We start from the raw sequence: 17,230 nt of genomic DNA, 5'->3' as shown, positions 1-17,230 counted from the left end.
AGCAAAATAAACCTCTTTAAAAGGTAGAAAAAAGGACGACCGGTGAGAATTTACCCTCATGCTTGAATTCATTTGAAATAAGAAGAAAGTGTAATAAATACTAGTAAACTATTGACGTGGGAATGTATGTTAAAAAATAATTATTTGCCTTTTTTTACAAATGTGACTAAAAACAGCTTCAAACACGCTGAAGGCGGCAGTCTAATCTTTCATTTACAACCATCCCATGATATATTTTTTGTAATTGTTAAAATAAAAAACGTATTTACATGAAAATAAATTCATTTGACGGTAGAAGATAATTTCTCAGTACGCACGTATTTACTGGAAATCTGGGATAGAATCATTTAAAATAAACCGTTGTATGAATTTCTTAGCTACAATGGCTCACTAATTATATAAAACTGGTCTAGACTGCAGCTAAAATATTTTTGTAATTGTAATATTTATTTATTTTATTTATAAATTCTAGTTTGAGCTACTTTGATTCATTTTATGTATGTGCTTTACTTGCCCTTTTGTGTGTGCAATGTGCATATGTATACAATGTGTGTGTATGTGTGCACGAAGCTATATACTGTGCTTATTTATTATTACACTATAAAAACACAATAGAAATCTTGTTTTAATTATGGTAAAGCATATAGTTTGACATATTTTTGCTTGATTTTCCTCCAGTGGGAACCTTACATGACACCCTTAGTAAGACGACCTTTGCTTCTAGAATAAACTATAATTATGACAGGATGTATTCTTAAAAACACCAGATTTAAAACTTTTCAAGACATATATCATTAGTAAGTATAAGAAAGTAGAGCAACAATTTTACCTAGGGTAGCAATGATATGTATATAATGGTATAAAATATATCAATACTTAATTAGCACAATAAAAGGTTTTTGTTAATTTATATATTGCCACTCTAAATTTAATTGATGAAATTTGTCATAAATATGAAATAGTATAATATTGTGTATGTATGTACTGTATATATGTGTGTGTTCGTATGTATATATGTTTGATGTTAGTGTATAAACTGTATATATAAAACTTGTGCAGAATATGTATTGAATTTATATTGTAAAAATAGTAATATGTTAAATAATTTTTGCGTGATTCTCAATTGGTGGGTCGGGAACCAAAAGTGGGTCATGGACCTGTACTGGGTGGGTCGCAGACAGCTGGTCAAAAAATAAATAAATACTTAATATGTCTTATGTTGGACTTATATACTTTTCTTTTGGCAGACATGCTGTGAAATGCATGTGGTAAAAGAAAATATATAGATTTGTGTATAGATTATATATGTTTGTTTTCAACAGCTATTTTTGAAAAACTGGGTCAAAATGTAATGACCGTGGCAAAATGTGGGTCCCAGGGTGAGACCAGTTGAGAACCCCTGATGTAGAGAACCTTGTTTTGTTTTGTTGTGATGGGGTAGGCGTGTATAAGCTTTTCTTCAGCTTACACCCTTTCGGGTGAAGAATTACACAATTGAGTGTCGTTTTTCTGAAGATTGCCAAAATAAAATTCAAATGATATATTAAAAAAAAAAAAAATGATTTAATGACGCTTTTTTTTGCAGGAGATTTTTTCAGTGGGGAACTTCCTGCTGCGGACTTGTACATTTTAGCTCGCATCATTCACGACTGGTCTGAGGAGAAAAGCTTGGCGCTGCTGAAAAGGATCCATGATGTGTGTGAACCAGGTCAGTTTAAGAAGCAGCCGATTTAGGTCACATCTGCAGATAAATCACATTTGTTGATCTCGTGCCTACCAATCAGCGGCCATGCGTGTTAGCTTAGCATGTAGCAGCGCAGACCTAGCAGGGTCAGAGGTTGTGGATAATTACAGTTTTATTTATTGTCTGCATTAAATGAAGATATCATTTCTTCTGACACCCAAAGAATTCTGGTTTAGGCTCAGGATATGTTGAGCCACCTTCTTGGAATTGGCTTTTGGTGTCTATATTCTACTCATACCATTTCCTTTGAAACCGTTGATGATGTGTCACTGATCCGTGTCATCCATCAGGTGGTGGCGTCCTGCTGGTGGAGGCCATGCTCTTCGAGAACAGACGAGGACCCGTCACGGCTCAGATCTTCTCTCTCAACATGCTGGTGCAGACCGAAGGTCGGGAGCGACCGCCGTCAGAATATACCGACATGCTGAAGAAGACTGGCTTCCAGAACATTCAGTTCTGCCGCACTGGGAAGTCCTACGACGCCATCCTGGCCCTCAGATGAACATGGACTGAGGATCCTGAAAACATGTGAGACTGATAAAAAGCACATTGTCATCAGCGTAACAAGAAAAGTTGTGTGATTGTGAACCCCCTGATTTCTCCAACTATTCATTCTGGGTAAAAAGTCTTCAACCTATAGCTCTCGAGCCTCATACAGCTCTTTAGTTCCTTGGTTTGACAAGATTATCAGGAGTGACATTTTTTAAAAAAAATCTCTATTATCCTCTTTTACTGCACTCACTGCTGCAAGTATTTTACTTTAAATCCCCTGCTTAAGTAATTAAAGTCAACATTGTGTCAGTAGGTGGCCTATAGCTGGGTGTTGTTTTGGTTTTTAAAACAAAAACAAACTGATGTTAATATAATTTTGTAATAAACATCTTGAGAAAATGAAAGTAGATCTTATCTAGCTGAACTTGCACAAAGCGAGTCATAGTGTTCAATAACTAGAGAGACTTTCCACGTGTTTTCCTCTCATGTGTGTTACTGGTGCATGTGAAATATTTCTATAACATTTTTAGAAACCCATGAAAACTGCCTTCTTAGTTTTTTCATTTCTCTTTTTTTGTTGTGGTCCTGTCTTATTATACGTATGCTGCACCATTTTCTTAAAGAATTACTTTTTGAAACCTGCTTTTATTTTGTGAAATAAAAAGGTTCCTGTAACTTGATTTTATCAATGCTTAGTGTGTCCTTTAATGTGCTGTTTTCATATTGAGAAGCAGAAAATATAGAATATCAATTAAGCTAAATATAACATTTTGTATATTTAATAAATATTAAGTAAGACAAATTTTCAAATTTTAATTGACATGTTTTCGTAAATCAAATAATTTTCTTTTTAATTTTAACTTCTGTTACTTAAAACTATTTAAAGGTTTTAAAATGTGTTGTCTCTTGTTTTCGTAACCCACTATCGACACTTAAGAAGAAGATGTGACCCAAACTACAGATAACTTTCAATTTTAACAAGACGAAACATGAAAATATGTTGCTGTTGGATATACTGTACATTGTGTAGGCTTTGGCTAAAACAAAAAGAATAATTTTCATTTTATTTTTAAACCCTCTTTCATCCAAAAACTCAAAACAGGCCAACTAAAAATGTAAAGAAAAATAAAAAAATATATATTAACAGTGGTTAAATATTTAAAACCTATCAAGGCAAGGCAAATTTATTTGTATAGCGCATTTCATACTCAAGGCAACTCAATGTGCTTTACATGATAAAACATTCAATTGTTTAAAATCAATAAGAACATTTAAAATCATCAGTAAAATCATCAACAAACACATTACATCAGCAACATGACCAAAAATCTCTCTCTCAATCATATGCAGTAGAGAAAAAAAGTGCCTTTAACTTTGATTTAAAAATGTCTTTTCCCGTTTTTTCAATACATGAGACTGGGATTTTGTCCATTTCTGTAATAAAGAAAAGCTTTTAACTAAATTCTGCCTCATACTGTCAGAATTAAGAATGGCACTTGGCTACAAAAATAAAGCTCCTTCAAAATAAAAGCAGAGAATCATTCTTAAACGTGTTTTTATTATTGTGAAATGCCGACCCTTTATTACAGAAATGGACAAAATCCCAGTCTCATGTATTGAAAAAACGGGAAAAGACATTTTATTCTAAGCATTTTATGGACAACTGTGGGGTAAATATTATGCATTTGGATAAATATTCAAACTTTGATTGCTTAAGTATAGAACATAATTATTTTTATCTTATACTTGTGTAATATTCTCACTTTAACCAAAGTCAATTTTTAGAAATAAATATTCACTTTTACTCAAGAATGGCTTGTAGGGTAAATTATACAAGATTGTTATGTGAACGATTGATTGCTTTAGATCAGAGCGGTGATGTGGCCTTGACCCCTGGAACTCTGCTGCCCTCCAGCGGTGGACAGCAGCAGGTACAGGCCGGTCGCAGTGCCCTCCTCCTGGCTGCAGCTCCGTGTTTGGGTGAGTGAGGAATGCAGGTCAAGCGGAACTCACGGCAGAAACTGCGGCGGACATCCAAACTCCAACTCCCGACCCGGAGCTCCTTCTCTGTGCACCGTAAGCTCCGCTCTCCGCCCGGATTGTTTTAGACGGTTCTCTTCGTTTCCAGTGCGGCGTCGCCGGGCAGGACCGCTAGGAAAACGGGACGTCGTCATTTTAAAATGGCGCCAAAGATCAAGCCGAGCGCAAAGAGCCACGCTGCGTCCCACCGGCTATACGCGCACTTTAACACCTTCCTGCTGTAAATGACAAACTCTGGGCTTTATTTGGCCTTTATTTATGCTGCTCGTTCTGCCTCAGTGCTTGACCTCTAACCTTTACCTCTGACAGGTAAACGTAACGTTAGCAGTGGCGGCTAATGCTAATCACAAACTACAACAACACTGACGCCGCGGCTAACCTGCTAATGTTAACTGGTAACATCCAATGAACGTTATATAAGATAAAGTAACTTTTATGGACAAAACTTGAGTCTGGGTGCAGGTGTGGTGAGAATCAATCATTGGTCTCCACAAGTAGAACTGCGTGTTTAAAAAAAAAAAAAAAAACACACGCATTAATATGGTAATAAACAACGTTTACGTAGAGAAGCTAGCCTCTGAATGACAGCTTTTGATAGGGAAGTAAGATAATATTTAATGACTGCGTCCTGCCCCTCTGCAGATAAGTGTTTTTCTGATGTTTGGTTATACAATGTCACAATAATTTATACATTTTCAATTAATTACTGTTCGGATTGTTTTTGCAATATTCACTTGAATTATCAACTCGAAAACAGACTTGTTATGATTCACGCCTGGGAATTGGTTTGTTTTGTTAAAGTTTTAAATCCGATGAAGCCTACATTTGTGCTGCACACAGAAAGAATACTTATTATTCATTGATCCCTAAAGTCAGGACAGTTCGTTAATATAAATGGTGAAAGGCATAACACATTTGTAGACGTGTTAAAATACGTTTTGGATGTATTTAACAAACATTTAAAATGCTGTGCACACACGGTGGATATTAAATTGAGCCATAACACACTTTTCATACCTATGATTTTAGCATTAAAATCACATTTCTGGTTTTTTTTTTTTTACCCCTTATGCTAACGTTTGACTGGCAAACAAACGAGTTGGAGGCTAACTTCAGTGCTGAGTAGTGAGTTGGCCCGTATGTTGCATAACGGAACAGGCTAATGCTATGAAGCTAAAATAAAACTCCGCATACATATAGTGATGTAAGTCTTTCTCGTTTGTTTTGTTTGATAGTTAGTGTTTTGTTTTGGACATCATAACATTATGTAAATACAGGTGGTATTTTCCCCCCCAAAAAAAACTTTGTTTTGGCTATATATGACAAGACAAGAGATAACACAGAAAATTATCAATATTTACATATAGGTTAATAAACCACAATAGCAAAGGCTCATGGAATTTGTGTAAGTCAGAGTATTTTTGCTTCTGGGTTTTACCTTTTTGTCTTCTGTATGTTCGTACTTATGTTAGGAACAAGACTTTTAATCATTATATTTATGATCTTAAAACACAATATATGTATATTCTTATTCTTTCTTCATGTGTTTATTAGTCATGAAGGCTTCCCCATGAGTTTTTGTTTTACACACACACACACACGCCAAACAAATGCTCAGTTATTTCCACTTTGTTATGAAAAAGATAACTTTAAGTTTCAATTTCAAAATTCACTCGAATAAATGCATAACACTCTGAGTTGTGAAATGCAGGGAGATCCGGAATCATTTTGGACACATTAAATTCTGTATATCACCAAGTTTATCATTTTTACCAGTTTTTAGAACTACTATCTTTACCAGGGAGCAAATATTTATTCCTGATTATTGTTTTTCAGAGTTTTATTGGGCTTTATTTACCAGTAACTAGTTCCTACTGCTCAGAAACACATGGAAACTGGTTGTAGCTTTATTTTTTATTTATTATTATTATTTAAAAGGTTTCCTCATTTGGATGTAGCCTACATATGTGTTCATAAAACGAACTATGTACAACAATAATATAATATTTATAAACTTGTAAATATGCAGTAGGAACTACTTGCCAGGAAATAATAACCAGGAATGTTTTCTCCCTGGTAAAGATAGTAGCTCTAACAACTGGTACAATGATAAACTTGGTGATATTACACCCTGTGAATGCAGTACGGGGCAGAATTTACTGTTTCCAAAATATTTCCGGATGCTTCCAGTGTTTTAGTATTCAGTATGAAATGCACTTTCTTGTATTCTAGAGGGATTGGGAAAAAGTTGTTGGGAAATTTGGAATATTTGTTTTTCTCCATCTGATGAAGTCGAAATTTTCTGCGAACTGAATTGACTCCCAGGGATAAATAAAGTATTCAGAATATGAATCTGAGGCAAAAATGTGGCTTGTTGTTTCAGTTTCCTTTGAAGAGGACATGTAGCTTGAATTATTTATTTAAAAACACTACCTTTTTAATCTCAGTTTAATGCCTTAATCTATGGGTCACACCTTTATTTCTTTTCCTAACAAAGGTGTAAAATTGTCTTTTTTGTCTTATGTAGGAAACTCCCTTTGCTCTCGAAGCTTCGCTGACTGACGACCATGAAGAGGAGCAGGCACAACAGCAGCAGCGACGAGTCTGACAATGGAAGTAAGTCAGCGCTGTAGTTATCGCCTCTGCTGACTCATTCATACCAGATCCAAATATAGACTCAGCGAGGCCGGCACACTTCAGCTAGCGAGACCACAAAAGTAGGGCTTCAACTTCAGACTGGGATTCAACAAGTAGTCATATTTTCAGCATTTACTTGACATTAAAGGATTTCCTGATGCACTTTATCCTTGATGGTTAGTCGTGTTTTATCGCTGATAACCATTTGCATACCTAATTTTAAATGCCTGTCCAATTGCTACAGCTTTAGATAGAATACGTTGGGAGTTTTTTTGTGTAAAATAAAACCAGATGAGTTACGCTTGCATACCATGCAATCAGCTTGTTCCCTTTTAATAATAGGTTTGGAAAAATTCTGCAAAAAGTGCCTTCAACAAATCACATTGTTTACAATTATTCCCAAAGCATTATAACCCACAAAAATGGAGATGTCATTTTTCTAGAACTTTGACGTTTTTTTCCGAAGAAAACCACCGAAGCCACCAGTTTCACTATCTTTCTACCTTGTTTGTTGCACTTTCTAATAATGGAATATTTACTCACACAAAGTTGTATGTTCCTAAGCTGCAGAAACATTCAGGCTTAGATTGCATTGTTGTAAAAAGTGGATTTTGGTGTCCATTTTGTGCTTGCAAACTGTGCATAATGTATGGTTTTCTGTCAATGCAACACAAGGTGGCAGTAAAAGTTTTTAACGCTCATATCACACAAACCAGTTTATGTTTATTATCACCTGCCACAAATGTGGAAGGAGGATATAGGTTTGATCTCCGTCCATCCGAGTTAAAGGGGACAGCTTTTCTTAGAAACCGTTTAAGATTGGATAACCGAATTTGGTGTGTGGCTTCAGGGTATCAATACCTTGATTGAGTTCGAAAATGAGAAGTGCGCAATTTTATTTTCTGGAGTTATTGCCCTTGTTCTGTTTGTTTTACTCTGTTCGAGGTATCTCCAAATGGGACAGCTTTTCTTAGAAACCGTTTAAGATGGTTAGTCATTTTATTTTCTGATGTGATGATGTTTTCTTATGTCTGGCGGGGGATGTTGATGACTTTGTCTTCTTGTTTCTTGATGAGGCTCTTTTTGTTAGAAGTTTTTCTTTAAGCAGCACAGACAAAACCACGGACCTGCTTGTGTTTTCTGTCCTGCAGGTAATTCAACATGCTGGTCTCAACACTCGTCACACCCTCGAAGAGGAACGGGACAAAAACCCTCAGAGGTACGTGAGTGCACTCACACTATATTTAAAACCCAGTTGCCTTTAAATCATGGGTGTCAAACTTTAACTCTACCTGACGGCTACTCACTTTTTAATGTTGCATAAAAACAAAACAACTCCATACATGACACAAAACAAAAATCAGGTAGGTAGGCGACACAATGAATAACCATTGTATCAAAGATAGGCGGTGGGGTGTTCCTTTATTAATTATTTCCAAATATCAATGTGGGAATTAAGTCATCAGATCAGTTTCTAATATCCAGTTCTAACAATTAGTTTGCCATTTAAAATTGAATTCAGTATCTTTTTTTGAAACTGATCAATTCTAGCAATTGTTATTACTTTTTAACACATGAAGGCCAGTTTTGGTTCCCTCTAAACTCAAGTGAAGTATCTCAGATGATCAGACAGTACATTTTTGGAACCTTGAAATAATTTTAACTAGGGATGTAACGATTCACTCAACTCCCGATACAATTTGATTCACGATACTGGGTTCACGATACGATTCTCTCACGATTTATTTTACAAAATGGGACTGTACACAAATGACTGAAAATATTTCTTTTTTTTGGAGGGGGGAAAATACTGTACTAATCCCTTGATAAACTATTCAAAACAATGCAATTTAACTAAAAATAAATCTTGAATGAAATAAATACAGGAATAATACAAATGAAGAAGAAGCCTATTAATTTAAATTCTGGTTCTGTAGTAAACAATGCAAAACTGCATAATAGTTTTTTTCTTTTTAAAAGTGCAACTGGACTTTAAAAAAAAACAGTCATTTCACTGTATTTACATCAGATATTTGTTTGGACCAGCAGTTGGCGCTGGTAACCCAGTGGTCGGCTGGCATGCAGAAATTCTTGCAGTGAAGAAGAGATGCTATGCTAGCAGACAGCTAATAGAAATACGTGATTCTTACAGATATTCACATAATATTACAGATATTTTTTCTGTGCTAAAGGGGTTAGGATTCATTTATGAACATGTTTACAAGTAGAAGGGGGCCAGAAAGAAAGTAGTAGCAGATTCTGCCCACCGCCAACACTTCTGGACAAGAGAAGGATAAATAGCGTCCTCTGCTTTTTAAAAAAAGTAATGTGATTCAATTTTCACAGTATCGATGTGAACCGTGATACCTATGAATCGATTTTTTACTGCCTTATGATTAATCGGTACATCCCTAATTTTAACTAGACATGCTTTAAACACGGTTTTTGTGGCTATTCACTGATCACATGATAGATTGGAAAAAGGCCTTTAACTTGTCATTCTGGATTATTTCTCAGTTCAACGTGTGTGTGTGTGTGTTTCTCTATCTGGGACTAACACTGCAATCATTCTTACTGTTATCTTTTGAATCGTACGAGTGGACTTTCTGCCCACAGTGCCCGCCCTCTGAGCAGAGAGCCAATCAGATCAAACCAAAGCAGCCACCTGATTGGTTGCTAGTTTTCTGTCTCCATGAGATAACTGAGAACTTTCATACCCTGTGTACACGCTGATACATGAAATGCATGATTCAGCGGAAATATGACATTGTGATCAATTTGGATTTTTGTAGTTTAGACCCAAAACAAAATACATTTTGGTCAAACAGGTGAATAGATTGATCCAACCATCTATGGAATAAAAGTAAAAGTAAAATCCTATAACTATGTTAGGTTCTGTTTTTTTCACCATCTGTGTTTCTGCTCCCAGTCAATAACTCCATTTCACTATTCGTACAAAGAATGCTTCAATGATTTATCAAGTTACTTGCCTTTAAAGTACTTTTTTTTCACCTCCTCTTGATAAAGCTCCATTTTTCTCCAACTTCATTTAAAACAAAAGTGCTTGATAGTTAAAATCAAAGGGCTTGAGGCTAAAATTATAACAATAGACAACTTGTCGTGCTTATGAAAATATAAAATTCTTAAGAAAAAACCCAACAAATTTACGTGAACATGCATCAGCTACAGTGGGGGAAAAAGCCCCTTTTACCAGGATGAAATCTACTACAGAACCAGGCTCAGGGGTGTCAGTATACATTATCGGATACACAGGGCTGCTTTATATATTGCTGTTAACACATGATTTTTAAGAGTTAGCTTCTTCTTTTTATGCATTTGACATCTGACCTTCCTTACAATCAGCAGCTTGATGAAAAGTGATTGTTTAGGTGTTTTACAGCTGTGTTCATTTCCTCAGGTCTTCAGGACCGACCTGATCACAGCCATGAAGGTCCACGACTCACACCAGCTGAACACAGAGGACTTCTACATCCTGGCCGACCCCTGGAGGCAGGACTGGGAGAAAGGCGTCCAAGTCCCAGTCAGTCCACATTCCATCCCACAGCCCGTCACCAGGTAGGACATCTGTATTAGATTTAGGGACTCCAATACAGTCCTTTCTTTCTTTCTTTGTTTTACATTTCTTTAAAATAACAGTTTTTGGCTCTCAATCCAATATCATGATGTGTACTGATGACTTTAACCCTTCGTGTTTTTCAGAGTGTTGGCCGAGAAAGCAAAGGAAGTCATGTTTGTCCGACCAAAGAAAATGATCCAGACGTCGGGTTCCGAGGCGCTCGGATACGTGGACATCCGAACGCTGGCGGAGGGGATGTGTCGCTACGACCTGAACGAAGAAGACGTGGCGTGGCTGCAGATTATTAACCAGGAGTTTGCAGAGATGGGTGAGTCGCTGGTGACTGAGTATGATACGGTAACAACATAAATTACACTTCAATACAAATTCCCTCTTAGACATACCCATATTGTTGTTATTATTGCACTATAACAAGTAATACACCCTCATATGCATGTTTTAACATAATATGAGCCACTTACTCTCAATTTTGACCCTTTGTCGGGTGAGAAGAGAGACGGAAATTATACGTTGAACTTCACCTCATAAAATGCGACTAGCTATAAAAGCTATAAGACACAGTCACAGACTAAACATGAGGCTGAAGTCTTGCAAAAACAGATGGACATGTAAAAAGAAAAAGTACTTTCTCCTCACTTCTGCTGCATTGATAAGCAATGGTGAACTCAGTTATTCGTATTGAGCTTGTTTGTCAAGATTTAGGGGGGTTCAGTAGCCTGTACTGACTTCTGGGGGAAATTTGAAATGGAAAATTGGAAGCTTTACATGTGTTTCACTAATGCAAATGTCTTATGCTAACTCAGCATCTCCTACTACAGTAGTTCTCAACTTGTCTGTCTTTAAGACTTAATGGGAAACCACAATGTCATGTGATACAAGATTTATTAGTAAATTATTGAACTAATGATGCATTTTAGCATGTCAAGATTTTTTTAACATTCACACTTTAAAGTGGCCTCATGCACAATATGAAATGAAAGAGTACATCTTAAAAAGGCTGAAATGATTAATTTTTAGTTGCCCTTTTTATCCACAAACTGTGCTTGATTTAGACCTAAAGTGCTTTTTAAAAAGGGAAAATGTTCCAAAATTAACTTTTTGTCTAATTACCTCATTAATAGATAATGAAAATGCTTAATCTTGAAGAAAAGTAATTATTTACTGCCCTCTAGTGTTAGAGGTTTGATAGAACACATTCTGTTGAATAAAACAAAAACATCCTCTGGTCATTTAAAGAATAATAATCTCTTTAGGTGCACAATTTAGATTATTATACTTATTAATATTTATCTTTTCATACCCAGAGTTAACAATGTTATCTTGTTTCATAGCTTTTTGCTATAACATCCGTGAGAAATTGCTAATGCTGAATTGTCACGCATTCTTTTCCAGCATTGCCTCCACTTGATGAGATCACCATGGAGCGAGTGATGGAGGAGTTCGAGCACCGTTGTCACGACAACATGACGCACGCCGTGGAGACGGAGGAAGGGCTCGGCATCGAGTACGACGAGGACGTTGTGTGTGACGTCTGCCAGTCACCCGACGGCGAGGACAACAACGAGATGGTCTTCTGCGACAAATGCAACATCTGCGTTCATCAGGTGGGATTAATGAGTTAAAAACAGCTGTAGTGTCTGAACCTAGCTTCAGGTGGAGACATTTCCCCTGACCATGATGCACGTTGTTTAGTTTGTCTGATCTCATGTACCACTCCTCTATCCACAGGCGTGTTACGGCATCCAGAAAGTGCCTAAAGGCAGCTGGCTTTGTCGCATCTGTGCTCTGGGAATTCTGCCCAAGTGCCAGCTTTGCCCAAAAAAGGGCGGAGCCATGAAGCCGACCCGGAGCGGGACCAAGTGGGTCCACGTCAGCTGTGCCTTATGGATCCCAGAGGTGACGCTCAGTTTATCAATATGTTTCCTTTATTTTCACTATGATTACAATGATTGCTCTGCAGAAAACACACAATAATATTTCAAAATGAAACCTGTGATTGGTTCTGCCAAACAAAATTACTTGAATATGGTTACTTTAGTTCTAAAAATACAGATGATAGTATTAGTTACATCCCAGCACACACAGTCCCAAAACATTATTTGTGAGACCTTTAACTACCTCCAATGATTTGAGGTGTAATGTTATGTCACCTGGTAAACTCATCACACAATAAACACTTTAAAAATGCATTTCAGATGAAGCTCTATTTTCATTTATAATCATGCGATAATATCATCACTACTTGAACCTTAACACGTAGCATGAGATTTTGAACGGGACCATGAGCAAATTTGGACATTTTCTAGAAAATTAGATGCCATTTTTCAGGACATTGTGACCTGATGCAGTCTAACATCTATGTTCATCGTGACATTTCCTACCGTAAAATATCTAATTTCTCTTGTTCTCGATCGTGTGTTACAGGTGAGCATCGGGAATCCAGAGAAGATGGAGCCGATCACCAACGTGTCGCACATTCCCACAAACCGCTGGGCTTTGATCTGCTGCCTGTGCAAAGAGAAGACTGGAGCCTGCATCCAGGTGTCTGCTCTCATCGATCAATAGACGTTCTGATTATTATTATATAATAATTATTATCTGTCCTTCATCAGATGATGCTTTCTGTTGCATCTGTTTTAAATGATAATTCCTCTTAGGATTCTAAACAAACTGATGTTGTTTAAAGTTTTGATAAATTAATAATTTTATTGTTAAATTGATTGTTTTCTTACTCTTTAGTGCTCGGCTAAAAACTGCAGGACGGCTTTTCACGTGACCTGCGGCCTACACGCCAGCCTGGAGATGAAAACCATGCTGACGGACGACGACGAGGTCAAGTTCAAATCCTTCTGCCCTAAACACTCGGGGCTGGAGAGCGGTGAGGACGTACCCTCGGAGGAGCAGAGGGAGGGCATCAGAGACGGGAAGAGCCAGAGGAGAGGGCGGGTGAAAGCAGAGGAAGAGCCGCACTCACTGGCCGACAATCCAGAGACACTGAGCCAGCGCGAGCAGGAGAAACGGGTCAGCCTCCGTAAGATGAAGCTACAGGAGATGGAGGAGGAGTTCTTCCAGTTCGTGGAGGCAAAGGATGTGTCTGCTCGCCTGAAGCTGCCCCTGGAGGCCGTGGACTTCCTGTTTCAGTACTGGAAGCTGAAACGCAAAGCCAACTTCAACCAGCCGCTGATCACGCCAAAGAAGGACGAAGAGGAGAGCCTGGCCCGTCGCGAGCAGGACGTTCTGCTGCGCCGCCTGCAGCTCTTCACCCACCTCCGACAGGACCTGGAGCGGGTAGGTGTGACCCACCTGGTATCAGACCACTACAGTCCAGGCTTTAATGGTGTGGGCCTGTTGCTCTCCACAGGTGCGTAATCTCACCTACATGGTGACTCGGAGAGAGAAGATGAAGCGTTCACTGTGGAAAGTTGAGGAGCAGATCTTCCAGCAGAAAGTCCGACTGCTAGACCAGGAGCTGCTCAACGGTGAGTCCTCCTTCCATGTGTGGGTTCGCTTAAAAAAAAAAAAGTGCTCAGCAACAAAAAAAAATCTGCTTTCTCCTTTTCAATACAAATAGAATTAAGTTAACAAATGTGACAAATATCAAATGTATTATGAAGAAAACAGCACAGACTTTAGAATTAGATAGGATTATTTGTTTATCTTAAACACAAATGTGTTTCCTCTGTTCCAGTCCTGGAGGGCCCCTGTCCTGCACATTTTAAGTTGTCCTTTCCAGCGAATTGATTGATGTCTTTATTTCGAACATGTAAAATGATAAAAGAACAGTTTAAAAAAAAAAAAAATTAAAAATGATGAATTATAACAGCAGAAATAGACCATTAATTTGATCTACCAACGCTTAAACTTCTCAACTTACTTGTACGAAAAGGAGTAGGAAGAAGTGTACACTAATTTAATCCTACCCCTTTAATCACTACTGATTTAGCTTTTTTAAGTACAACTAATAGATAGATAGATAGATAGATAGATACTTTATTCATCTCCAAGAGAAATTCACAGTTCCAGCAGCTTACAGGTATGGGAACACAGGGGCATGCAGGGAAAGTACAATGTAGAAATTTAAAAATTTAAAAATTAAGAAAAAAATTTAAAACAGTGCAAAGAAAGTACTAAGGTAAAATATAATGGTATAATATCGAAATACAGTATAGTGTGTGCCAGTCCAGTTGAAGTGCAGTTGTGCAGATGACAGTGTGCAAGATACAGTAGATGTGTGTGTGTGATAAAGTGCGTGTGTGACAGAGGGTGCATGGTGTGATTAGCATTAAGTCCAGTGTTCTATGGTTGATTTTATCGCCCCCCCCCAGAGTTGTTAAAGAGCCGCATGGCGTGGGGGAGGAACGATTTCCTCAGTCTGTCAGTGGTGCAGGACAATGACAGCAGTCTGTCACTGAAGCTGCTCCTCTGCCTGGAGATGGCGCTGTGCAGTGGATGGTGTGGATTGTCTATGATGGACAGTAGCCTGTTCAGAGTCCGTTTCTCTGCCACAGATGTAAGGCTAATAGTAGAATTAATCAATTATTATCATTAAACAAATTGTCCATAGCTAATCATTAAAACGGAAAACAAAAAACCACTGGTGATTGGTGATCAGGGTCATTCCTGTACCTTGTGAAAATAATATACCCGTTTTTAAACTGAACCATGTTTGAACATTGCTTTAACTCCACAAATTGACATACAAAAACTTTTCAAAGTTGCTCGGTTAATTTGTAAGTGAATCTATTGGTGAAATGACTCGATAAACAACCAAATCATACATTAAGAATGTCCATTTAACTGCAATAAATGACGTTTCTTCCAAACGCCTTCATTGTTATGGTGACGAATAAGGAAACGGTTGAATCTTTGTGTTCCGTGTATGTCAGATGCTAAATGTGCTTCTTCCTCTGAGACTGGGAAGGAACTCCAAACCAGTTATTAGTGTCACAGCCACATATTTGGGTTAGCTTAGCGTGTAGCAATGCTGGCTGAGCAGGGTCAACGGCTAAAGATAAAAAGTACAAAGCTGTTATTGGGTTAATGTAATGCTTCACATTGGCTCTACACTGTTTACTGTCTGTTTGGTGACGTGTGCGTTTGTTTTTAGGCGATCCCTCACAGAAGGATCTAGAGGAGCTTTTTTCCTCTGCCTTTACTTCCTCCCAGTCAAACTCCTGCTGGAATCAGAAGAACAAGCACGGATCGTCAAAGCAGGAAAGACGAAAAAGCAACGACAGGAAATCTCCGTCTGACAGGAAGTACGATCACAGCCGACCGCACGACTCCAGGGAAGGGAGAAACTCTGGAGTCAAAGCCGCTGCAGAGGCAGTCCTGAGCTCTGACAGCGGCTCACGCACAGCGTTCCCAAAGGAAACGAGCGCCGTTAAAGTGCTGAAGCCCGAGGGCAGGAAGAGTTTCAGAAGGGAGGCGGATCAGGAAGTGGCGTCTCGACCTAAACAGGACGAGCAGGAAGACAGACGGACCAGGAGACGCAGCGAGGTCACAGAGAGCCGGCTGGAGAAAACCGTGTCCATCCGTCTGGTGGACATCAGGAATTCAGACGTTGATGACTTCTTCTTCCACGAGGGCGGGGTTAAAAGAAGCTTCATCACGTCAGACGTGTCGTGCAACAACACTAAGCTCAATAAAGTTGTTTCAGAAGTCAAATCTAACGGCGTCCTAAGAAAACACCACATCAACGGCTCACATTCCTCAAGCGACAGCGCACACCTAAAGAGCTGGGGGAAGTTCAGGATACCCAAACGCAGCGATAAGACGCCGAGTACCGCCACCACCAAGGATGCGGATCTACGCAAGCCTCAGCTCAGACTGCTAAACAAACCAGTGAACAATGCTGCAGAGCGGGGGGCAAAAAACAGAGAGTTGGACTCCAGACGGAGCGACAGCGAGCACCTGAAACGATGCCACTCCCACCAGCTGAGGGATGGATCGGCCCTTAGCCGCAGATACGGCTCTGAGTTCATCCGCAGGGGCGTGCTGGCGTCCTGAAGGGGGCGTGGTGGCGTGCTACTGCTGCACTCTTAAGAACAAGCTGCACTGTGTTTGTGAGAAACGGCGGCATTGCGTTTCAGGCCAAAACAACCAGAGGAGATTTTTCACTTTGTGCTCAGTGTCCATTTAATTTAACGATTAAATACGTCACAAAAACTTACCGAAAGCTCAACTTTCTATGTGATCCTAAAAGTCCTCATCAACAAATCCTTCCAAATGTAATTTTTTGTTTTCTTTTAAGCCATCTTTAAAATGTTTGATAAACATTTTGTTTCTCCAACTGTTACTTTTTCTGATGATAAATTTCTCTTTTGATGTTTGGAAATTATTATTATTAAGAAAAAATATTCTTCCACTTTAATTTCGGCTGGTCTGATTTTCCTTCTTTTCTTTTCATATTTTTACTTTTCTTTAGAAGTCTGTAAACTTTATTGGAAGTTAAAAATCAAACCTCTATATTGTTCCGCTCATTTGTGGATTTTTTTTGTTTTATTTCTGGGTTGTTGACTTTTTTAAATTTTAATTTGTTAACGTATTTCAATTTAAAAGCTGAAAGTGTAACTCTTTCTTATACGGTCTTCTGCATGTTATTACACTTTGTCTTTATGCTGTAGCATTTTCATTTTTTCCTAACCCTAACAGTTTGATTTTCATCTTCACTCTATTTTCTAAATGTTTCAACATGTTTCCTCTTCTCTTCTTTTATG

The 17,230-nt window shown here is 38.2% G+C and overlaps 2 protein-coding genes across 8 annotated transcripts in view; both read left to right on the top strand.

Annotated features, from left to right (window-relative positions):
• Window positions 1-2,916, top strand: part of asmt2 (acetylserotonin O-methyltransferase 2) — a 14,980-nt gene extending 12,064 nt beyond the window's left edge. For all 6 annotated transcript variants that reach the window (XM_028437545.1, XM_028437547.1, XM_028437544.1 and 3 more), the window contains 2 exons: window positions 1,586-1,708; window positions 2,035-2,916. In XM_028437545.1, coding sequence (XP_028293346.1) covers window positions 1,586-1,708; window positions 2,035-2,246 — 335 coding nt within the window. In that variant the 3' untranslated portion in view covers window positions 2,247-2,916. The remainder of the gene's footprint in view (window positions 1-1,585; window positions 1,709-2,034) is intronic.
• jade1 (jade family PHD finger 1) lies at window positions 2,138-17,230 on the top strand. 2 transcript variants are annotated; one of them, XM_028437542.1, is made up of 11 exons: window positions 2,138-2,272; window positions 6,804-6,892; window positions 8,065-8,132; window positions 10,332-10,489; window positions 10,634-10,818; window positions 11,904-12,115; window positions 12,240-12,407; window positions 12,936-13,052; window positions 13,251-13,799; window positions 13,873-13,990; window positions 15,619-17,230. In XM_028437542.1, the coding sequence occupies exons 2-11, from the start codon at window positions 6,844-6,846 to the stop codon at window positions 16,518-16,520; spliced, it is 2,526 nt and encodes an 841-aa protein (XP_028293343.1). In that variant the 5' UTR covers window positions 2,138-2,272; window positions 6,804-6,843; the 3' UTR covers window positions 16,521-17,230. The 2 variants fall into 2 exon arrangements, with proteins under 2 accessions (XP_028293343.1, XP_028293342.1); XM_028437541.1 differs by lacking the exon at window positions 2,138-2,272 and adding an exon at window positions 4,131-4,312.

This window comes from Gouania willdenowi, chromosome 22 (assembly GCF_900634775.1).
Source record: "Gouania willdenowi chromosome 22, fGouWil2.1, whole genome shotgun sequence".
Lineage (NCBI taxonomy): Eukaryota > Metazoa > Chordata > Actinopteri > Blenniiformes > Gobiesocidae > Gouania > Gouania willdenowi.
This window is presented reverse-complemented; position numbering and strand designations above follow the sequence as displayed.

Bases quoted from the DNA above. Each gene is read 5' to 3' on its own strand.
- jade1 (XM_028437542.1), top strand. From the start codon at position 6,844: ATGAAGAGGAGCAGGCACAACAGCAGCAGCGACGAGTCTGACAATGGA. The intron at 10,819-11,903 runs GTGAGTCGCTGG...ATTCTTTTCCAG, and splicing joins CCAGGAGTTTGCAGAGATGG to CATTGCCTCCACTTGATGAG. The intron at 13,800-13,872 runs GTAGGTGTGACC...TGCTCTCCACAG, and splicing joins TCCGACAGGACCTGGAGCGG to GTGCGTAATCTCACCTACAT.